We start from the raw sequence: 24,010 nt of genomic DNA, 5'->3' as shown, positions 1-24,010 counted from the left end.
CTCTCAAAAAACTAAAAATGAACCTACCATATGACCCGGTTAACCACTCCTTGGCATATACCCAAAGAACTCACCCTATTGTAGAGACACTTGTACAACCATGTTTGTTGTTGCTCTTTTCACAATAGCTAAGAGATGGAAGCAACCTAAGTGTCTCTCAACTGATGAGTGGTTAACAAAAATGTGGTATATTTACACGATGGAATTCTATCCAGCAGTAAAGAAAGATGGGAAGTGAAATTTGCAGGTAAATGGATGGATCTAGAAACTGTTATACTAAGTGAAGCAAGACTGACTCAGCAAAACAAACGACGTATGTTCTCCCTCATATGTGGCTGCTAGCACCAAATCCTTTTAAATTCCAGGTCCTTTTAATAAGATGATGCTATACAGCAGTCCCTTCTGCATGAAATAACCACCATCATCATGACTTTGGCTGAGCCTGATCACTAAACAGTCACAATTGGGCTTGTTGCTGGTTGTGCTCATTCATTAAAGGAGTGCCAAGCAGGGTCACTGGACCCTCACCTGAGTATCCAGCCACTCTTCCCAGCCAACTAGTCCAGCCTTGGAAGACAAAAGAAAAATGGGGAAGAACCCAATAGAGGGATGCTTTTGGAAGCCCTTGTCAAGAAACTCCAGTGGACTCTCATATGAACATTTGAAAATTGCCCTGTTCTGACTTTTTTCTAGTTTTCTGTCTAGAACTTGTAATGCTAATTAGTCTTGCCTTTACTTCTCCTTCACATCTCCTATTCACAATTCAAGGACTTTCTTCTCCCCCTAGTGACAAGAATCATGCTATTTTCAGGCTGAGTGTGGTGGTACATGCGCCTTTAATCCCAGAACTTGGGAGGCAGAGGCAGGCGGATTTTTGTGAGTTTGAGGCCAGCCTGGTCTGTGTAGTGAGTTCCAGGACAGCTGGGGCTACAGGGAGACCCCGTCTCAAAAAGATCAAAAAAAAAAAATATATATATACACAGTTTGGGAGTCTTTTAGATAGACCCACTGAAGGGGTCTCCAGTTGCCTCACCCTGTGTCCCAGTTCAGCATGGAAGAAGCCAGAGCGGTCAGCGTCCCTATTCTGTATTGGCAATTTGGGTAACCCTTTCAAAGGATGGTGTGATAAGAATAGGAGGTAGGAATTGGCTAGGCAGTTAGGGTAAAAGACCCCAAAGAAATGTAGCCAGTTTCTTGGCTAGAAGTCAAAATGTTCTTGGGCCTGTCAGTGACATACTCTGTTCCAAGGCCAAAAATGTCAAAAGTATTTGGGAGCTTGTATCTAATCCTTAAAAGATTTTAGGGTTACCTCTTCAGGGGGAATGTTGGAGGGGAGGAAGTGGGCATGGATTTGCTCAAAACACCTTATATGCACATATGAAATTCTTAAAGTTTTTGTAAAAATTAAAAAAAGTGGACAGATCAGAAGTTATTTCTCTGTCTTTATAGGGCTCTTTTAGTTCCAGGGAACTGACTAAGCATCTTGCTTGGTTTTAAGAGTTCTCTTTTGTTGTTGTTTTGTTTTTCTTCTTTTTTGAGATGGCTTTGTTGTTTTGAGAGAGGCCCAGGGTGGCCTTGAACATGCAATCCTCCTGCCTCAGTCTCTAAGGATGGCAGATGATGTCACCATGCATGGTTTTGTTACCTTGATAGATGGATGACCACTGGCCTCGGAGGGGAGGGTATTGCCCTAGGGTGTCGGGTCAGGGGTCATGCTGTGGCTTATGGTTTGGTTTCCTCTGCCCATGGAAGGTCTTAGAAAGCAGCTTCCCTTTCCTTCTTCTAGCTCACTCAGGGCTGGGCTGTGGCTCAGTGGCATGGTTTTTACCCAGCATGTGTGAGGCCCTGCTTCCATTTCAGCCTGAAAAAATATTAATCTCTTGCTTGAGACCCAGGAAACCATGTTGCCTGTGTCACCTCTCCCCTGAGAAGCAGTCAGACTCAGTATGAGTGTCTAAAAATCAAAGGAGTGTCTCATGTTGTTATGAGGAAAGCAAAGCTCTGTTTTGTGCTGAGAATGCCAGGGTGACTGGTGAGTATGTAGCGGCAGCAGTGGCGTTGGTGACTTGCCACGTGGTCACGTGATCCAAGCCCTTGTCTTCTAACTGGAGTGTTGTGTGAGGGTGGAGTGTGCATCAGGAGGATTCCTCGTTTGTCAGCTCTAAGTTATTCCCAGCTGTGGGTGAGTGGTATGGATGAAACTTCCTGTGGAAGCTGGTGTCCCTCTGCACCCACACAGTGGGTTCCCTTAACCCTCATCCTGCAGGTCAGCATTGGAGTCCCAGATAGCTGGGGACAGGGAGAAAAGGCACATTCCTCCCCATACTGCATGCCCCCATGTTGACTGGGGCAGCATCCTCCTGGCAGGCTGTACCTGGGCTTTACTTGGCATCCTTGGGCTTGGTGGTAGGCACTGTCCAACACCAGGGGGCTGGGAGTCCAGCTCTGTACCAGATCCTTTCTGGGGAGGGTGGTTTCTATTAAACCCTTGTATTCATTACTTTTCTGTTGCTATGATAAAATACCCTGACAAAGAGCAACTTAGAGGAGAAAAGGGTTTATTTTGCTCACAGTTGCAGAGAGAGAACATAGTCTATCCTGGTAGGGAAGGCATGGCAGTGGGAGCGTGAGCTGGTCTGATACATTTCATTAGCACCCGGGGGGTCTTACGGGGGGTGAGGCAGAGAAAGAGAGATGACAGAAGGGAAAGAACAGGAAGTGAAGGTGGGGCCATACTATAAAACCTCAAAGCCCCACTCTGCCCATGTACTTCCTCCATCAAGCTCTACCTCCTCCTAAAGATACAATAACTTTTGCAAATAGCACTGCCAACTGGGGACCAACTGTTACACAAACCAATGGGGGGACTTACTCATTCAAACTACAACCAAAGTAGGGGATTCTTCTCTGACTTGTCCTTTGATTTCTCTTGAGTGTGAGTCTGGTGTGTAACATGTAGGACTTTGTGAGGCCTTGTGCCAGCCTCATCACCTCCATAGCCAGGCAATCTCACCGTGAGCCTGGTGCTCACATGTGGACCAGTTCCAGGTGGTAAGCCAGTTGTTCTGGGGGCAGCAAAGGGCAGCATTCCCCATTGTCCTAAGGATCTTGTGGGGATCCAGTATAGATAGAGGGAAACTAGGACTGAGGGTGAAATAATGGGCAGTTGGGCCCTTGCCGGGCTGTCTGCTCTGTGAAGGAAGATTTGTCTCATTTCCCTGCCAGCCTCTAGCCAGCATTGTTTGGAAGGTACAGGTACAGCAGGGGGATGCTGAAGAGCTCTAGGAAACCGCTCACTCCAGCTGCCTTGGAAACTAGGTGCAGGCTAGGGAGAGGAGGGTGCTTCCTAGATTGTGTGTTGTGGTTTTGGGACTTGCAAATATATCACTTACTAAAAGTTGAAATTGAAAAGCAATAGTCCATGGAGGGTCCCTGGCAGGGGACTGGTGAGCTGTCTGATTATAAGCAGGTCCTGTGTGGTCCCCTCTGGTGAGGCCTCCCTGAGCTCCATGCAGTTGAGCCTTGGCCAGTCTTGCTCGGCACCGCCTTTCCCTGGCTTCTGCCAGGGGAACCCATGGGTGGGGTGCATTGTTTTGAAGATGCATGCTGTTGGCCTTTGAACTTTCACTCCCATCTTACGGATGCTCGCTTCTCTTCCTGAAGTCAGTGGGTCCCTGTGGTGCCCTGTGATGCCTGTCACAGTACAGGCACTGAGGGCTCATGGACAGGCGGGTTGTGCTAGGGTTTTCCTCTTGGGAGTCATGATTGATTGTAGGTATCTGATGGCAGGCTCACATGGGAGGTGGCCCTGCAGAGCCACGGAGCTCTAGCTGGCCTCCTTAGGGAAGGGGAAAGAGGGGGATGATGTGTCTCACCCAGGTCTTGCCTTCTTCTCACAGGGCACTCTCATCCAGCACCTGAAGGAACATGTGCTACATGGCAACATGACGAGCACTGACACCCTGTTGTACTACACCACAGTAAGCTCCTGCTGTCTGCTGTGCTGCACCGGCTCCCAGCTCCTGTCTCAGGATTGGCTGCCTTTATTTAAGTTTTCAGAACTAGAGACTGAACCCAGATCCTAAAGCACACTAGGCAAATCCTCTACCCCTGAGCCACATCCTTAGCCCTTTATTTTTAATTTTGAGAGAGCATTTTGCCAAGTTGTCTGGACTAGCTGGAACGTGACTTTCTACCCCAGGTTGACCTTGAACTCCTGATCCTCATGCCTCAGCCTCCCAAGTGCTAGGATAACAGGCATGTACCACTATGCCTGACTTTCAGGGAACTTTCTCATGCACTGTGGGTCCTCACCTCCCATTACTGACCTTTGGGTGCTGGGTAATGCTCAGATCCCCAGCAAGTCTGCCCAATCTTTCCCAGCAGGCTGTGCCTCTTCCCTCTCTGACCCATGTAGGGAACTCAGGCCCCTTCTTGCTGATGCCTGCTTTCCTCCTTCTCCTGTTCCTTCCCATTGTATTATGTTCCAGATCTGCCCAAATTTTCCCAATGTAGATGGAGGGTGGTCATTAGCTTGTGTGTAGCATTTTTTCCTTTAAAACTTTTTTGTTGCTGTTTTTTTGAGACTTGAGTCTGACAGTGTATCTCAGTCTGGCCTTGAACCCTCAATCCTTCAGACTCAACTTCCCACCAGTGTTAGGATTCCAGGCCTATGCCTTGGCTTACAATGTACTCTGTTTGCTGCAGGTTGGCTGGATGATGTGGAACTGGATGGTGTCTGCCCTGGCCACGGGAGCATCCTTGGTCCTCTACGATGGCTCCCCCTTGGTCCCAACGCCCAATGTGTTGTGGGACCTGGTGGACAGGATAGGGTAGGTGCCCAGGGTTCTGTTGGGCTGGCAGGATGACAAGCTGTCGTTGTCTTCATTGTTGTGTGGGGGCGCTCAGGGTCGGATGTAGCTAATGCCTCTCTGTCCCAGGGCACTGGCTTTGGAGTGCTTTGTCTTTCTGGATGTCCTACTTGGGAAGGTGCGGAGGGTGCTGGAAGCAGAAGGATAGAGGACAGAGGGGCTGGGGGCTGGTTCAGGACTCACTGTTATTACTGTCTCCTATGGAGTAAGGACTGGACAGGGGGGCCAGGAGGGAGCTCTGAGACAATTTGATGTCAGGGGTGGGGTTAGAAATTTTTTCTTTTGTAATAGTGGGAAAGGAACCCAGTACCTTCTATGTGCTAGGCAAGTGCTGTTCCACTGAATACAGCCCAGCTCCAATTGCGTGTCTTCCTCCTCTTACCTCTCCTCCCCTCTTTTCCCTTCTTCCTTTCTGTATTATTTTATTTCTAAACTCTTAAATTACTTTTCAGTAGAAATTATATGTATTAGAGCCAGGTATGGTGGCGCATACTTTTAATCCCAGCATTTGGGAGGCAGAAGCATGTGGATCTCTGTGAGTTCAATTTGAGCCTGGTCTACATAGTGAGTTCTAGGACAGCTGGGGCAACAGGGAACCCTGTCTCAAAAAGACAAAAAAAAAAAAAAAAAAAAAAAAAAAAAAAAAAGAGAAGGGTTTCAGGTGATGTTTGGCATGCACATGTTTGAAGTGACATCTGCTGTCAGAGAAGTTAATAAGTCATACCCATGGTCTTATGTGGTGACTGTTCTTTCCCATGTGTGGTGTGCCCGAGAGCTGCTCAGTACTCAGAAAGCTTTAGCATCAGTGCCACACTGTGAACAAGGTATTGATCCTAATCCCAGCCCTGTGGAGTTTGAGCTGCCAGGGAAGCCCACACCGAGCAGGGTTAAAGCCATAGGCTACCATGTACGTGGTGTCTTTAGGTCCCAGTGGACAGAGTAGATAACTGATGCTCTGTAGCCTCTGAAGGGCGTGGTCACCTTCCTGTGACCCTGCCCACTTCTCTCCCCTTTGGGGATGTTGGTGAGAGCCTGAAGGTACAGGGGTGGCAGCGGGGCAGGACACAGCACTGGTTATTGCCTGGTCTGAGGATTAGGAAAATATTATCAATAGAGATCCCAGACATCCTATGCTGCCAGCCTTGGTGGATGAACCCTTTATATAGTAACTGGTGATAGAGGCACAGAGTTCCAGAGGTGGAAGTTCTGCTTTGCTGTACCCAGTCACCAAGCTTAAACCTATCTGTGATGCAAACAGAAGGAGCCACTAGTGGGTTTTTCCTTTTTAAATTTATATTGTGTGTGGTAGGATTATAGGCATGTGGGCAAGGGCCTACAAGAATAGAGGTCAGAGGACAACTTGCAGAAATCAGTGCTTTCTTACCATGTGGATCCAGGGGCTCAAACTCAGGTTATCAGATTTGGTGGCAAGTACCTTTACCTGCTGAGCCATTTTGTTGACCCACTACTAGTATTTTTAAACGCTGGCCATTAGGGACTGAAGAGATGGCTCAATTAAGATTAAGAGCACTGGCTCTTCTTGCAGAGGACCCGGGTTTGAATTCCCAGCACCCACATGGGAACTAACAACTCTCTGTATGTAGCTCCAGTTCCAGGGAATCCAGTGCCCTCTTCTGATCTTCGTAGGCATTGCATGACACAGGTGCACTTATACATATGCAGGTATAACAGTCATACACATGAAATAAAAATAATTTTAAAATGTCTGGCCATTAATATTTTACATATAACTGTGCCTGGCCAGAGTGATGCTATTTTAATCCTGACATTTGGCTCACAGTATGTGAGGAAGGTCATTTTCTAATGAGTTTGCTGTTGGCTAAAGGAATCACATCCCCAGAGTTTCAGTGGCTTTAAAATCTTGCCCTTACTACCTGCCAGCCAGACTCTAGGAGGAGGATTTTGGTGTGGGGTGGGCACAGTAAGAAGTCACCAGAAGTGGAGTGGAGAGGGAAATGGATGTCATTACTGCTTAGAGGCAAAGGCTTGGGTAGCCAGCTGTGTATGTGTGATACATGTGTGTGAAAGTGTGTGTTCACATGTGTGTACACCTGTAAAAGCATACATGTGTATGCATAAGATTGCATGTGCACACACAAGTGTGAAAGTACAGGTATTTGTGAAACTGGTGTATGGACTGGTTCCACGCAGGGTACACACACTGAGCCTCTGTCTCTTGTCAGACCCAGGCAGTGTGCATTCCAACACTAAGACGTGATCTCTGCCGCCCTTGAGGCCTCTCCAGACACTGCTTGTACCCAGTGGTGGAGTTCACCTCCTTGTAATCTTGCACAACAAGTGTAGTTTGGTTCCTGGGTGGGGACTGAAGGAAGGGGCTCTTGGAGGGAATGCAGGCTTCAAGTCCCTGCCCAGTCACCAGTGAGAAGAGCAAGTGCAGGGTCCCAACCCAGCCTGGCCCCTTCTGAGTCTAAAACAAGGTTAAATGTGCTCATGAAAACCCTATTGTTTGGTCGGCAAGATAAGTGGATAAAGGTACTTGCTGCTAAATCTGATGATCTCAGTTTGATCCCAGGGTCCACAAAGTAGGAGAGAACAGACTCCTGCAAGTTGTTCTCCAACCTCCACCCATGTGCCACAGCATGTGAGCACCCTTCCTTCCCTAACAAAATACATACATAAAAATGTAATTAAACAAAAACCCCTGTAGCCTTGGGTCAGGAGGCACTGGCCAGGATCATCATGCCCACAATGCCCTTGCATTGCTCCCTGTGACCTCAGAGTTTTTAGATGTGTCTGGACTCTTAGGAATGGATCTTTACTGATTGTGGTGTCAACTTTGAAACAGCGTGGTGCATCGCTGGCACTAACTCTGCAGGCTCAGGCCAGACCCTTTAATGGTGGATTTTCCTGTTCCCTGAGAGAGAACAGGGAGAGGACATTCTGGTTAGAGATGGGTCCAAAGTTCTGGGGTCCTGGCCAGGGAGACATGGTGGTGGCAGTCACCCATTTATGAAGGCCATGTGGTGGTAAGACAAGTCTGTACAGTTCTTCACTGTGTGTGACCCTCTTTCCCCTGGAAGGAGTTGGTTGGGCCACTTAACACTGCCACCAACCCCTGCTTGTGCTGGGATCCCTGCCCCATGCGGATTCCTGCTGGAGATGGGGTGCCAGGCTGGTGGTAGGACTGGGCAGACTGTGTTCCTGAAGATGGGGTGCCAGGCTGGTGGTAGGCCTGGGTAGGCTGTCTTTCTGGAGCTGGGACTGAACAGAGGAAGGCAGGGATGGGGGAACACTGTGTCAGTCTGTCCCTGATGGTAGGAAGCCACCTACAGGGTCTGGTGCTTTCTCTCCTACCCATGAACAGTATCACCATCCTGGGGACAGGAGCTAAGTGGCTGTCAGTACTGGAGGAGAAGGACATGAAACCAGGTGAGTGGCCCCTCCAGGAATTGACATCTACTCTGTACATAAGCAGGCCTTAAGGCAGTTGGTTTAATCACTGATTGCTGTCCCCAGTGGAAACCCACAACCTCCACACGCTTCACACGATCCTGTCCACTGGCTCCCCACTGAAAGCCCAGAGTTATGAGTACGTGTACAGATGCATCAAGAACAGTGTGCTCCTCGGCTCCATCTCAGGTACTGACTGAGGTGGCCAAGTGGGGAGGGGGAAAGAGGAAGGGGGAAGGAGAGAAGCAGAATATGGGGCTGTGGGAGGAGGGGGACGGGGAAAGTGGAGTGTGGGGCAGCCCTCTCTGGAAGCAACAGGATGGAAATCAGACTCAGGAGTGTGCTCACTATGATGAAAGGCACATGATATGTTGAGTGGCAGCAGGTTACAGGATTAAAAGCTGTGGCTGTTTTGTAGTATATGTGGGTGCATAATATAGGTGTTAAAATGACTTTTTTCATAATTAAAATTTTTTATTGAATTTTTATTTGTGAATGTTTGTGTGCATGAAGGTATGTGTGTGTGAGATTGTGAGCATGTGTGCATGGATGTGTGTATGCGAGTATATGCATAGATGGGTGTGTGTGTGGAAGTACATGTACAGGTGCCATGATGCATGCTGGAGGTCCGTCTTCTCACTGTCTTCTCACTGTCCCTGTTCTCAGCCTGAAGCAGTGTGAACAGAGCTTGAGCTTGGCTGCTTTCTGGGCAGTGCATTTAGCTGGTAGTGGTAGTGGCAGGGGACGCAGGACCTGAGTGGTGGAAACAAGTGTGTGGCGAACATGGAACACATGCTACAGTTTGAGTCTCTGCAGAGGCTGAGCTGTCCCTTCTGTGTTCCAAGGGGGGAGTCCCTTGTGTGGCTTGCCCTTCCCCGACTCCTGTGCAGACCTGGTTGGGGAGTCATTAACGTGGTTCTAGGGGTATCCAGACAAGGGCACCATAGGGCAGGATCTGGTCACCGAGTGTGGGAAATGGTGTCCACACTGCCTATCTGTGTACCTGCTCTACCTCCTGGCTGGGGTCCCTATACCCACTTTGCTATTGCTATGTGTGAGTGTCTCTATGTATGGGGTGAGTGTGTCTTTGTGGGGTATGTATGTGTGAGTGTGTGTACCTGTGGGTTGGTGTGTGAGTGTGAGTGCCATCAGGAGAGGTTGCTATTTTTCCAAGTCTTGGACTTCCCTTTGACTGCTAGAGAGCACTTGCTGAGCCCTCATAAGACAAACGTCACCTGACAATGGGACAGATACGTGACTGCCTCTCTCTTCAAGGAAGAGCCCCCAATACTTTCTAGGCCACACTAGTGGGCATGTCTGCAGGAATGCAGTGCTCTCAGGTAGCCCTTTCTCTCTGCTGTGCACTTTGGGGAACAGGCTAGCATCTCTGACCCTGAGACTCGCCTGGCCTCTACCTGACCCTCTGCTGTTTGCTGCAGGTGGCACTGACATCATCTCCTGCTTCATGGGCCAGAATTCATCTATTCCTGTGTACAAGGGTGAGATCCAGGCCCGGAACTTGGCCATGGCTGTGGAGGCCTGGGATGAGGAAGGTGATGACTCTCACTGTTCTGGGGTGTGAGGGGGGAAGGAACAGGTGTGAGGGGACCATGGATACACACAAATGTGTCCCTTGATTTTGTTTTTTGTTTTTTGGTCTTTTTTTGGTCTTTTTGAGACAGGGTCTCCCTGTAGCCCCAGCTGACCTGGAACTTGCTATGTAGACCAGGCTGGCCTTGAACTCAGAGATTCGCCTGCCTCTGCTTCCCAAGTGCTGGGACTACAGGCGTGCACCACCATACCCAGCTGTTTGTTTTTTGAGACAGGGTTTTACTATATATCCATGTATCCCTGACTGGCCTAGAATAGACTCATGTGGTAGACCTCTGTGCCATGGCCTCAGTCTCACAGAGATCTACCTGCCTGACTCTTGAGTGCTAGGATTAAAGGTGTGTGCTACCGAGCTTGGCTGTGTCCCACCATACCTGGCTTTGTCCCTTTCTTTTGATAGCTCTCTTATCTCCATATGAGGGGCTTGACCCTTGTCCTATGGGAAATGATGCCCTTTCTCTCAGACGGGTTTTATATCCATGGGCTCCCTCCCCCAGCCTTGGGAGAAGCAGGTGTTGGGTGGAGTCCTGATGAACGCTGGGCAGATGACCGGGTACCGAGGCCTTGTTGGCTGTATGCAGAACTGGTGGGGTAAGACATGGCATCTGGTGGGGTGAGTCGCCTGTGCCCAGGTGCAGGATTGTCACATCCCAGGTGGGAGCTTAAGAAAGAGAGTGTGTACCAGAATGTGACTGCCTGTGTACCAGAGTGTGACTGCATGTATACCAGGTTCACCACTTACTTTCTTCCCCACGCCAGGGAAGGCCGTCTGGGGAGAGAGTGGTGAGTTGGTATGCACCAAGCCCATCCCCTGCCAGCCCACACACTTCTGGAATGATGAGAATGGCAATAAGTACAGGAAGGCCTACTTCTCCAAATTCCCAGGTAGGTGGAGTAGGCCATTACCAGGCCCTGCCTGGCTAGGAGGTCAGTATCTTGTCAGTGTCAGCTTGAAAACACTATGGACTGTGTAGCCTGGGCTCAGCTGACATACTGCCTTGAACTCAGCACCTTCAGCCACTACCACTGCTGACAGCCACTCGAGCCATTGGGTCCCCATGAGAGGGTCAGGGCTGCCTGCCCTTTGGTTAGGGTCGGACTGCTAGTTCAGATGGAAGTGGAGGGTGGTGCCCTTGCAGTGGGATGATTTGGGCCAGATGTGCCACCCACACCACCCTTACACACTGACATCCTTGGTTCACTTTGCTGGGCTGCCCTGCAGGGGAGCCCCTTTTCTAAGACCATCAGTTCTTCCTCTTTTGGGAACAGGCAGCTTTGAAGTCTTGCTGCTGGGTGACTTAACTCTAAAGGATATACGCGACTTCTACGCTGCCTCTGTCATCTCTACAGAGGTCATTGGCTTTGTGTCTTTTGGTGCCTTTGAGCAGCGTTTGCCCAGGCTACTGGGTCCTGTGGAGCTGCTGGGTGGGCCGGCAGAGGATTGCTTAGGAGCACCTGCCTCACGTTCCCTGGACTTTGTGCTCAGCCCTACACTGCCTATTCCTGGCTTTATGAATCTGAGGCCAGGGTCCCCTCCCTTTTGCCTCTGCCTCGGGTGTCTGTCCAGGTGCATCTCAGTCTGTCCCCTCGCCTTTCTTGCAGGTGTCTGGGCACATGGTGACTACTGCAGAATTAACCCCAAGACGGGAGGCATTGTCATGCTGGGCCGGAGGTGAGGTACTGCTCCTCCTGCCATCCCCTTGGGAGGCATGGAGGGGATGTCCTGTGAAAGGAGGGTGGGGGCAACAATTGGGTGGCAGGTAGGTGCTAGGGAAGAGCCTTACTGACCAGCATAGTGCTTGCTGGAAGGGCTGAGATATGGGTCTCTGCAGCCCTGACTCTCCTTGCTGGGAGGGATGAGATGTGGCCTCTGCAGCCTGACTCCTCTGCTGGCTCAGCCATGTGCCTCTTGTCTCTGCAGTGATGGCACACTCAACCCCAATGGCGTGCGCTTTGGCAGCTCGGAGATCTACAATATTGGTGCGTGCTTCTGTCCTCAGGCTACTATCACTCAGGGGGCCCAGAGTGGTCCTGTAGGCACCAGGGCCCTGGTTCTGAGAGATCTGGGTAAGGGCAGACCTCCATGCACACCCTCCCCTCCAGAATACAACCTGGCTTCATGATGGCAGCTTCTAAAACCTTGGTCTTGGTCTTGCCTCAGGTTTCATCGTTACAGCTCAATTGTGTTGACTCTGCTTTCTGGGTGAGGAAACAGGCACAGAGAGGGTGTGTGAATGCTGAAATTCACATTGCACTATGCACAATACCAGGTGCAAACCTGTGGATTTTAGGATTATCTAGTAGCACACCTGGGGGGCCTTGGGACTTAATCCTTACCCAGGCCCCAAATCCTCCCTTCTTGAGAGATCTCCCCTGTCATGCTGGATTAGAACCCTGGGTAGTGCCCAGTCTGTCTGTGAGGCTGAGTGAGTGATCTGAACCTACCTCTTCCCAGCCCTGGAGCTCCCCCAGGTGCCTGCCCCCTTTAGTAGTGTCTTATAAGGAAGAGTGGCCCTCATGTGGGTACCCCACCAGTTCTGGTGCAATTGTAGTGCTGCCCCCCAAGGCAGTGTGTTTCTGGTTCAGCCTCTTGGCAGATGTTCCCAAACTGCTCCCCGCTGAGGACAGACAGGGGCTTCTTTCCTTTCAGGCCAGGCTCGGCACCTTCTGCCAAACGATATGAGCATCACAGAGGGTGGAGGAGCTTGTGTAATGCTGTGTGCATTCTGTCTCTACAGTGGAAGCCTTCGAGGAGGTGGAGGACAGCCTGTGTGTTCCCCAGTACAACAGGGATGGAGAGGAGAGGGTGATCCTGTTTCTGAAGATGGCGTCTGGGCACACCTTCCAGCCCGACCTCGTGAAGCACATCCGTGATGCCATCCGCCTTGGCCTGTCTGCTCGCCATGTGCCCAGCCTCATCCTGGAGACTCAAGGCATCCCAGTATGTTGTCATCCCATCACCGATGCATAATGGCTACAGGGGTGATGTCATTGCAGGAGCAATGTGCTTGGTGCTCAGAGAGACTGGCAGCTTGTTCTTACTTCTCTGTGGGTGCTGTGTTGCCTAACAACCATCTTCCCTCCCAAGGTGGCATTTCCAGCAGCTTCTGTGGGATGCCATATTGAGGGTGGTAGCCTGGCCCTGCAGGCTGCCTGGCCTCTTCTCCCTGAGTTCACCCTGAAACTGCAGAACATGAGTTCTGAGGCTCCCCTCAAGGTGTGTGTGAGGGGTCTGGGGGTAATCATAGTCTGCCTAGGGAGTCAGCTTCCTATGTACTCAGGAGGGGGCCTCAGGAGTCTGCCCCACCTTGGCTTGGTCACATTTGGTGTGGGGAGCAGGTCCCCCACTGATCCAGCACTTGTGTGCAGAGTGGAAAGAACTGATTCAAGAGGAGAAACCATCGAGTGTATGTGCATGTGTGCATGTGTGTCCCAAGTGTGTGCATGGAGCAGTTATCTAAACTTGCTGCCAGGCCACCTGTACACTATGCCTGCAGGGCTGCTACTTGTTAGAAGTTGGGCAGGAACACTGGACTTCCGGCTGGGGAGCTTCTGATGTCAAGGGAACTGGCATGTGCAGAGCTGGGTGGAGACGAGCTGAGCTGGGTGAGGCTTTCTGGGTCTTGCTGAGTGGCCACTAACCTTGAGCCCCTGAGTGACCTGCATGGCTCACTCTGCCTGGAATATATTCTTTTGGAGTTCGCATAGTCTCCTAGGGCTGGGGAGGGAGAGAGCCCCAGCTGCCTACTGTGTGTGTAAGTGAGTTAGTGTGTGAGTGAGTGACTGAGTAAGAGAATGAGTGCGTTAGTGAATGAGTGAGTGAGTGACTGAGTGAGTGAGTGAGTGACTGAATGAGTGAATGAGTGTGTGGTTGGTGTTAATGCTGGCTCTGCTTGTTGCCTTTCTGACCTGTTGGCCCAGGTAGGAAGTAGGAAGTGGGCAGTTTCTGTGCAGGGCACCAGCCACTGTGCACCTGTGGGGACAGGCATACGCACACTCATCCACTCACTCTGTTCATCCTGGTTTGTGGGTTTTCTGGGCAGGGAAGTGGGGAGATGGCTAAGCCGAGGGTATGCTGCATCACCTCCAGATTGAAAATCTCCTTTTCCTTGTCTCCTCTGCCTTGCCTGCAGTACACGCTCAACGGCAAGAAAGTGGAGGTGGCTGTGAAGCAGGTGATGGCTGGGAGGGCCGTGGAGCACAGTGGGGCGTTCTCCAACCCTGAAACCCTGGACTTGTACCGGGACATTCCTGAGCTGCAGGACTTTTGAGCTACAGCTCTGTGCTGTTCAGCTATGGAACTTCCAGAACTTCTATACATTCAAGGAGCACATAGACTGACGGCTGGTCCAGACGGTCGTGGGACTGTGGCTCTGCAGGCTCGGAAGCAGTGTTCCTGTCTAGGAGTCACTGGTGGGGACCAGATCCCCCACACACCATGATGGGCCTGGCCTTCAGAGACCAGAGGGTGCATTGAGGCTTATCGAGGCCCTGTTCTGAGTGCATGGGTCTGCACATGGCCTTGCAGGCACAGGGCTCATGACATTTGGTGCCAGCACACCCAAGGAGCGATGTGGCCCTCAACCTTGTGAGCCTCCTGTACTATTTCGCTCTATGAAGGTGCATGTCTTTTTACCCTCTGCCCCCTATCTTTCCTGGCCTGGCTTCCCTCAGCCATAGTGTCCTGTTAAGAGCTGGCTGAGGTCAGGGTACCCTGGCACAGTGTGCTTGTCACTTCACAGATGGCTGTTTGGATTTCTGGGCTGACAGTTCATGTGCTGTCTGCCACAGCCAAAGCACCATTCCAGGGGAACCAAGGGTCACACTCTGCCGAGACAAGTCCTCTGGGCTGGTGAGTGTTCTTACTCTGCCTCAGGGTCTTGATGGCACAATGTTTAAACGGGTCAGATGTTTTAATATTAATTGAGGATCTGGTGTATGTGGGCTCTTGAAGCACTGGATGTCCACTCCATGCCACCCTCCAGGTACATGCTGGGCAGTGTAACCTCGTCTACAGGGACAGAGCTGCCTGGCATTGCACTTCCTCCACCTGGCAGTTCTGCTATTCCTGTCGTGTGTCAGCACTTGTAAATGAGGTCTCAGCTTTGGGCCAGGCACACCTCTGCTTTTTGTAGGCCATACATCAGAAATCCTGGTGGTTGTTTTTGTATTTTTTTTTAAACTGAACACAACATAATACCTTTTAGAAATCTTCAGGATTTTAAATCTATAAGGGAAAAGTGCTATGAAGAATTTTATGCAATAAACATGTGTATCATGCACATTTGTACACGTGCAATATGCTTGTGTCTCTGAGGAGATGACTGTGGAAGCCCCTGTATGATCCCACAGCTGTCCCCTGGAGTCACAAGTTGTGTGGCAGTGTTCCCTGGGCCCCTGGTGTTTAGCAACAGTTCATCTGTGTTAGGTGGATTCCCAGCCTCCCCAACCCTGAACCTCCCTGCTGCCTAGGGCTGACTGGGTTTCTGCATTATGGTCTTGTCTTGTTACTGTGAGACCTGAGTTGTGCTGCAGCTGGCCATAGTTCCTGGCTTGGCCCACAGGGGAACGTAGCCTTTTTACCACAAGAGCACCTAGTCAGCCTTTCTCAGTGCTGTGCCTACCATCCTTGGTGTGGCTCTCATCTGTCTTGCTTGCTCCTATCTCAACCCTTCCCTCTGTTCCTTCAGGAAGACGGGAGCAATGGGAGGCTTGACCTCAAGTATACTCTGTTTATCAGCAGACTGATGGCTTTTCTGGAGAGCTCCAGGTCAGGCTGGAGCTGTGGTCTCCCTTCAGTGGTTCCCAGGCTGTGTTTGTGCTGAAGGGGAACCTGGGGACCAGAGCACTGAAGGGGACCTTTTACAGTTTCCTGTGGGCCACTGTAAGATGGGCTTGAAGCCACCCAGTAGTCCTGATTCAGGGATCAGAGCCTGAGGTGGGCCCCTCTAGCCCCATCAGTGTGCACAGGGCTGGCTTCCAGAGGCTTCAGCAGAGCTCCTTCACAGCCTGTTTCTTCTCACCTGTTAAGAGGTGCCTCCTTCCTTGGCTAGGGCCTCTTGCCATCCCTGAAGACGTGCATAGCCTCCGTTTGCTATATCCTGAACCCCTGGCAGGCCCAGTAGTCACTAGGTCACTCCCCTTTGCCATCGGCCAGCAAACGTCTCAGTCCCCCACCGACATGTATCTCATATCTAGAGGCCCCTGGAGGAGGACAGGACATCACAGAGGTGTGTATTCTGCTATCCTCAGCACATATAGGGGCTAACCAGGTACCCCTGTGTCCTGGGGTCATTGCTGAAGTGAAAGAAAGGCCTGTGGCATGTAGCTGTTGTGGGAATATGGCTGTTGGGAGGATGTGAGAGAATGTTAGCTTGGGGACCTGGCTGCTGACCATCCCAAGCTGGGCTGGGCTCATCCCAAGTGCTCCCAAGCGCGCCCATGTATTTGATTGCAGGCCATATCCTGTAACAGTCCCAGGACCATGTGGTGGCCCTGTCTTCTCACCATGGTGTCTTAAGGGGCCTCCTGGTCTAATCCACATGCTCTTTAGTCATGAGAGGCCCAGCTGAAGGCCCGTGTCTGCACTGAGCTGTGAAGCCAGCTTCACTAATGTACTACAGATGGGAGTGACCGCCACTTGGGTGCCTTTGACCTGCCTTGCTCTCAGCATCACAGTGGCTACCCTTCCTCCATGCCTGCATGGCCCCAGGCCCCTCTTCTGTTGATCAGACACAGACATGTCAGGTTGCAGTGTCTGGGAGGTGGCAGTGTCAGGAAGTAGTAGTGTTGGGAGGCCTGGCCAGGGGTTGCTTGCTATCTAGACTTCTCCAGCTGCTGGCCCCCTTTGTCCATCCTGCTGGTCTTCGCCTCTCCAGGAGGGTGCCTCTCCTTGTGCTTACTTCCCCCTGGGCAGTTCTCCTAAAGGGTCTGACTGGACACCACTACCCATTGTCTCCCTGCTCTGAGCCCATGGGATGACCTAGATGGATCCTCCCATCTGTCTTCCTCAGGCCAGCAGGTGCCCTGGAGCATCTCCAGCCATGGGTGACTGACTGTACGTGGACAAGAGAGATCCCCTTCTGGGTCTGCTCTCATAGAGACAGCCACTACCCCTACATCTGGCTTTGGGCTCAGAGGAAGGGCCTCGCACAGGTGAAGAGGGGAAATTGCTTTTGGTGCAGGCTGGGTACTATGCTGGGACCCTCATCTAGCCAGATGAAGGGAGCAGGTGGACTTGGGGGGGGTATCCACAAGAACTTACTCCATGTTGCTAAAGGAATCTGGAGGAGGTGACTCTGCCTATCCTGCTACATCCCCTTGGCCACAGCTGTCACATTTCCCTGGCTGCTTGGGGGACTGGGAGGTATGCCATCTCTTGGTGGCCCATACCCTTCTGGGACTTGGCTTTGGGTGACAACAAAGTGTGACCATGATTGTCAGAGACAGCACAGGCCCTGTTGGGTGTGGGCATATGACTTACTCTGTCTAGCCCTCCCTCCTTCCTGCCAGGTTGGCCCTGCTGACCCAGAGCTGGGGGGTCTGCTCAGGATTGTGTGCATGTGTTGTGAAGGTTAAACAGGTTCACGAGACAAATTTAGTGATTTTTATAACCCCTTGGTCATGGGTGTGTGAGCATGAGTGTATGTATGTGCGTGCGTGCATGTGCACGCACCACATGTATATGTTGAGATGAGCGAGTGTGTGTGCATGCAAGTATGAATGTCTATATGTGTATATGTGAAATTACATACGTTCAACACAGGTACACTTCCACCGTGTACCCCCCACACAGATGTGTTTACAGCACACAGTCACAGGCACACACCTCATATCCACACCTACACGTTCCACAAGTATACCCTATAGACACCTCCCAGACACATGCTCATACATGGCACATGGGTACATGTTCATAGGCCTGTATTCCTGTGTGCAAGTGTATGTGTGTGTTGAATCCACAGCAGACCCCTGAAGGAGGCCATCACCTGAACTCAGAAGCCAGCCTTGCCCCTGACAGTCAATACTTTCTCCCCAGTCATGGCTGCCTCTTACCTTATCACTAACAAATGGCTTCAGAATGCCTCCTGCTATTCTGTCCTCAAACTTAGAGACTGTCACAAGCAAATAGTAAACTGCTCTGTGGTGGCAGCTTGGCTCTAGTGACTTGGTTCATGGTGTAGACAAGCATGTCTAGCTATTGCACATCAGTGATGGTCTGATTTCACTGGGTGACTTCTGGGGGCACAGCTGTTGGCTTATGGTGCTCTGGATTGCCTCTGCACTCTTCACTCAGGACCCAAGGACCCATGATCCCCTTCCTTTCTCTCACTGGCTCAGACAGGAAAATCACAAACCAGGGTAGGCTTGGGAAGAGGAAGGGGTAGACCTCAGGTGCTCACATGGTGGGCAGCTGGTATCCCTGGTTAGGCTGGTGCTCATCCCTTGGCCTACTTTCCATTCACCAGCTGGCCAAGGTCAAGCTGATTTTTGGTATTCTTTTCCTCATTGGCTATAGTAACAGAAACCCCAGCCAAGGCTGGCTCAAGCCAGAATTGGCAACACAGTGAAAATACCAGGGCTGGATCCAGGATGCCCCTAGCATCACCAGCAATCTCTCTCCATCCTGGCCAGCTATCCCCTGTGCCCAGCTGTCCCACTCTGACTCGTGCCTCAGGAGGGACTCGTAGCCTCAGGCCTTGTCATTGAGGCTTAGGGTCTTCCAGCAGGAGTTTTGACTCAGCACTCATGTTGAAGTTTATTGGATCATCTGGCTCACATGCCCCACCCTGAAGTAATCACTGGCCAGGAAGAGCCTGAGGATGGTCTAGGCCTGGGTTTCTTAGCTCCAGCTGTGAAGTAGCTCTGCTGGTAACTTGGTGACAGATTGAGAGGGGCACATCTCACAGATGCAGGACTCTTCCCTGCTCCTACCTCCCCTTCCCTGTCCCTGTTCGAGGCTTTCCTCTGCAGAGGAAGAGTGTCACACTATGCAGGAATCATGCTGCACCCTGGGGATTACACACACACACACACACCCCGGTTAAGAAAATGGTCTTCAGGGCTAGAGAGATGGCTCAGTGGTTAAGAGCACTGGTTGTTCTTGCAGAAGACCTGGACTCGAATCCAAGCACTCACATGGCAGCTAACAACTGTCTGTAACTCCAGTTCCAGGGGATCCGATGGTCTCTTTTGTTCTCCATGGGCATTGCACGACAGCACACCTGCATGCAGACAATACATGCATACACATAAAATAAAAATAATAAATATTAAAAAAAAAGAAAATGGTCTTGCCTGGTGTCGTGGTGCACGCCTTTAATCCCAGCACTCGGGAGGCAGAGGCAGGGAGATTTCTGTGAGTTTGAGGCTAACCTGGTCTACATCATAGTGAGTTCCAGGCCAGCTAGGGCTACGGGGAGACCCTATCTCAAAAAGACCAAAAAAAAAAAAAAAAAAAAAAGAAAGAAAGAAAATGGTCTTTTTTACCATACAAAACTGAATCATGGTTGGCTTTTTAAAATATTTATTATTAATGTGTCTCTCTGTGTGTATATATGTGTGTTTACACACATGCCCACAGAGTCCAGAAGAGGGCATTGGATCCCTTGAAGCTGGAGTTGTAAGTGGTTGTGAGCCACCAAATGTAGGTTCTGGAAACTAAACTCCAGTCCTCTATAAGAGCAGTAAGTGCTCTTAACTACTGAACCATCTCTCCAGCTCTGAAGCTGACTTTTAAAAAAGGCTGAGGATATAGCTCAGTTTATATATAAAGTCCTGCCTCACATGTATGAGGTCTTTTGTTCCATCTCCAGCATGGCATAAAACCAATTGAAGGGTTTTGTGTTTGGGGTTCAAGAGGGGAACTGATGGATTATCTTTTTGGATAAAGAATTTATTTAATTTTTAGAAATATTTTATCTTTTTTTTTTGGTCTTTTTGAGACAGGTCTCCCTGTAGCCCCAGCTGGCCTAGAACTTGCTTTGTAGACCAGGCTGGCCTTGAACTCACAGAGATCCACCTGCCTCTGCCTCTCAGTGCTGGGACTAAAGGCGTGTGTTGCCACACCTGTCTCTATTACTTTTGAGTGTGTGTATATGCATGTGAGTGCAGTACCTGTAGAGGCCTGAGGGGGGTGTTGGATTCCCCTGAAGCTGGAGTTACAAGTAGTTGTGAGCTGTCTGACGGGTACTGGGAACAAAACCTGGGTCCTCTGGAATAGCAGGTAAGCACTCTTAACCACTAAGCCATCTTTCTAGCCTTGGGTAAGAGATTTATTAAGAGTTATTAGCACTATGGACAGACAGCAGTATGTCAGGGGCTCTGAGGAGAGTTCAGGCCCATGTAGCAGAGTGGGGTCCCTTACTATCTTCAGAGGACTGTCAATGCCATATGATTGGTGAGAGACCCATAGTACATACTGCAGTCAGGCTGAGTCAGCTACAAGGGTGGGGAATCTAGAGAGAGAAGTTACTGAAAATCCAATCACTGTAGTTTCTGGAAGTCACGGTTCAACCAAAATGGAGGAGCTTTACAAATGGCGTGACCCTGGCTAACACTGTCTTTGGTGGCACCTGCCTGTAATCCCAGCACTTCAAGGGTAGAGGCAGGAGAGTCAGAAGGTCAAAGTCATCCTCAACTACATAGGGAGTTCACAGCCGTTCTGGGCTACATGAGACCCAGTGTCAAAAACCAAACAACACAAAACAAGACACAAAGTGGGCTAAGGGCATCCTCTGTACTCTCCTCTCTCCACTCCTCAGGCCATGGCTCCTTTGGAGATGTCCTCTCCGTGGCTACCCTCCTGTCCCTTGAGTGGCCTTCTACCCCTCCCTGTGTGGTGGACAGAAGTCCCACTCTTGTATTTCCCTTTGTCTGAATGTGGAAGAGGCCATGCTCACCTCTAACTTGGAGAATGTGGGTAATGGGCTTTTGTGAGGTGGCGTCCATCCTTGGCCAGTTGCCCTTGAGTTAACCTGGGGGGATTATGTTGGGTGGGCCTGCCATCATCAGGCAAGACCTTTCAGGACCACTCTAGCCTTTCCTAGTCAGAGTCACCAAGTAGCAGAGACCCTGGGCTCTGAAGAAGCCAGCTGCTGTGACTCAACTCATGGACATGAGTTCTGCTGACGACTGTGCTGAACTTGTTCAGGACAGGAGTTCCTAAGATCTGAGCAGCTCCAGGGCTGCCCTCACACCAGACCATGGAAATGGTAATGAGACAAGCCTGTGCTGTTTAACCCCTGTCCTAGTTTGTTCTTCATTGCTGTGACAAAACACTCTGACCACTACCAACTTGGGGAGGAAAGGGTTTATCTTACATCTCCCAGGTCACAGTTCATCAGGGAGCCCAAGGTAGGAACTCAGGGCAGGAACCTGGAAGCAGGAGCTGGAGCACAGGCCATGGAGGAACGCTGCTTACTGGCTTGCTCCCCTGGCTCCTGCTCAGCCTGCTTTCTTATCCAACACGGCCCACCTGCCCAGGGGTGGCACCACCCACAGTGGGCTGGGCCCTCCCACGTCACTCAACAATCAAGAAGATGCCCCACAGATATGGCCATAGGCCAGTCCAATGGAGTCAATTCTCCAATTGAAGCTCCCTCAACCCAGGTGTGTCAAGTTGACACTAAAGCTATCCAGCACAACCCCCCTTCCTGAGCTGGTGACAATTTATGATATATCAGTAGAAAACAAGCACAGGCCACCAGTGGTCCAGGCCCTTGGTTGTGAGGTGTCCTGATTAGTTTTTTTGTTAACTTGACCTAGAGTTACCTGGGAAGAGGGACCCTCAATTGAAGAATTTTTCTGGCCATATCTGTGGGGGATTGATTGATGATTGATGTGGGAAGACCCAGCCCACTGTGGGGAGCACCATCCCTAGGCAGGTGAGCCTGGGCTGTATAAGAAAGCTAGTTGAGCATGAGGCTATGAGTGAGCCAGTAAGCCCTGTTCCTTCCTGGTTTCTGCCTCAAGTTCCTGTTTGATCTCCTGCCCTGACTGAAGTGTAAGATGAAATAAATGCTTTCCTCCCCAAGTTGCTTTTGGTCAATCTTTTATCATAGCAATAGAAAGGAAACTAGAACTTGTAGCCATGCCCCGTGAGCACCTGAGGTGTGCGAGGCCTCTGCTCCACCTGCTCTGTTCCCCCACCTTTTCTCCTCCCTCCCTTGGTCTGCAGAGTTCAGGGCAGGGCTCTTTTCGATTGGATTGGCACCATGTCAGAATTCTTCAGAGGCAAGCAGTAGAGTCACCTCTTAGGGCTGGCTTCAAGCACAACTGGAACCAGGGACAGGATGGTGTGTCATCTCTCATGGCATCTGTGAGGGCAATGGGAGTGAGCATGAGCTCTGGAGTTGGGATGCCCGATAGAGAACAGGACAGCAGCTGAAGGTGTTTTGGACACGCCAAAAGGAGCTCTGCAGATGTTACTATTGCTGGTGTTTCTGGGCAGCAGTTGTGCATGGCTGATCTGGAGGTCGGGCTGGACTGAGCATCTTGGAGGTCTGCTGCATCAGGTGACTGCCATGGAACCAGGTGCCTACCGCTGTGTGACCATAGACAAGTGACCTAACTTCTCTGAACCACACCTCCTCTCCCTACCCTATGGCCAGGACTGGACACAAGATAGAGAAGGAGGGAATTGCTGGGCCCTATTTCAAGAGCGCATACCCAGTGACTTAAAGACCACCTACTAGGCCACCTTGCAAGGGTCCCACTGCCATGCTGGGGACCGCAGCTTATGCAACACACTGCAGACCTAACAAGTGGCAGCTGGGACAGCATGGGGGCGGTCTGTCTTAGCTGGAATGGTCACACTTGGCTATTGGGAAGTCTCTGTGCCGAGACCATACTGGCAAGTGTGGCCTGCAGTCCCACCACAGGCCAGGCCACCTTGGCGCTCCTGCCCACAGGAGCCTTTGGAGAGAGCTCTCGGGAAGCATTGGAGAGTCTGTCTTGGGGTCCCTGCCTTTGTGATATTTTGGGCGGCAGTTACTGATTGTGTAGATTAAGTATAAAAAATAGTCACACCTAGATGAAAAAGATCCATTGCTATGTGTGGTCTCCAGACCACTTTGGTCCCATCACTGATTCACCTGCTGAGTTAGGTGTGGAGGGAGAATCAGTTCATGTACCATGAAGAATTTAAAGATATTGTTTTGCGTGCAGTGGACATGGTGCCTCCCTAAGTGGAGCCATCTATGCAGCTTTAAACAGGCTCCTGCCCAATCTTCCTGCATGATTTCTAGGGACCTAAATTTTCACATTCACCACAAATGTGTCCTTTGTGACTTCTCCTCCCCCTCCCCCCTCCTTCTTCTTCTCCTTCTCCTCCTCCTCCTCTTCTTTTCTTCCTCTTCCTCTTCCTCCTCCTCCTCCTTCTCTTCCCCGCCCCGCTCCTCCTCCTCCTACTTCTCCTCCTCCTCTTTCTCCTCCTCTTCTTTTGGCTTTCTGTTTGGTGGTACTGGGACTGGAACTCAGGGCCTCATGCATGCTAGGCCAGCACTGAACCACTGAGCTCCACCTAGCCCATTTAAAAATAGTAACCTGCCTATGCCTCTCTCCCCTCTGTGGAAACCCAGGTTCTTGCAGTCTGTGTTCTACAATTGCTTTCTTATTCCAATTTGGTGAGGGAGTGTTGTAAATGGCTGGGGCATGGATGTGACGATTCTATTGGGCCTGTGGTTGACCTTGCAAATTGAAATCGGGGGTCAGCACCTCTGGCTGGGTGTACATTTCTTGGCAGCAGCTGGCCTGGGACCCATGGGCTTGGGAATTGTGAGCTGGGATTTCCATTCTGGGTGACCACTCTGTCTTGTCCCATACTGCCTGTCCCTTTATCTTTCAGTATCTCAGCTCCCCATGAGGAAGACAGAGGTCTGTGATGGATGGCTCCTGTCCATGGTGGTGTTGTCAGCTACTCTATCAGGATAGCAGTGTCATTTTTAATGTTCAGTCTTCATACCCCAGGTTAGCCTTCTCTGAGATGGAGCCACATAGTTCCTGGCCTGTCTCATCCTGTAGGTTGGGAAGCTTTCAACAGTTCAATTCCCAGTAGGGTGCCTCCTGGACCATGGGAGATATTAAACATCTTCACC

General features: G+C 50.7%; 1 protein-coding gene across 2 annotated transcripts in view; it reads left to right on the top strand.

The window, feature by feature from the left end:
* Positions 1–15,196, top strand: part of Aacs (acetoacetyl-CoA synthetase) — a 53,365-nt gene extending 38,169 nt beyond the window's left edge. For both annotated transcript variants that reach the window (XM_029566523.1, XM_008839239.3), the window contains 10 exons: positions 3,900–3,980; positions 4,708–4,832; positions 8,218–8,282; positions 8,370–8,492; positions 9,743–9,856; positions 10,674–10,799; positions 11,517–11,586; positions 11,836–11,894; positions 12,653–12,855; positions 14,048–15,196. In XM_029566523.1, coding sequence (XP_029422383.1) covers positions 3,900–3,980; positions 4,708–4,832; positions 8,218–8,282; positions 8,370–8,492; positions 9,743–9,856; positions 10,674–10,799; positions 11,517–11,586; positions 11,836–11,894; positions 12,653–12,855; positions 14,048–14,185 — 1,104 coding nt within the window. In that variant the 3' untranslated portion in view covers positions 14,186–15,196. The remainder of the gene's footprint in view (positions 1–3,899; positions 3,981–4,707; positions 4,833–8,217; positions 8,283–8,369; positions 8,493–9,742; positions 9,857–10,673; positions 10,800–11,516; positions 11,587–11,835; positions 11,895–12,652; positions 12,856–14,047) is intronic.
* The last annotated feature ends 8,814 nt before the right edge of the window (positions 15,197–24,010 follow it).

The sequence above is a fragment of the Nannospalax galili genome, unplaced genomic scaffold, assembly GCF_000622305.1.
Source record: "Nannospalax galili isolate Female #2095 unplaced genomic scaffold, S.galili_v1.0 scaffold218, whole genome shotgun sequence".
Classification (NCBI taxonomy): Eukaryota; Metazoa; Chordata; class Mammalia; order Rodentia; family Spalacidae; genus Nannospalax; species Nannospalax galili.
The sequence above is the reverse complement of the archived record's forward strand: the minus strand, read 5'-3'. Positions and strand labels throughout refer to the sequence as shown.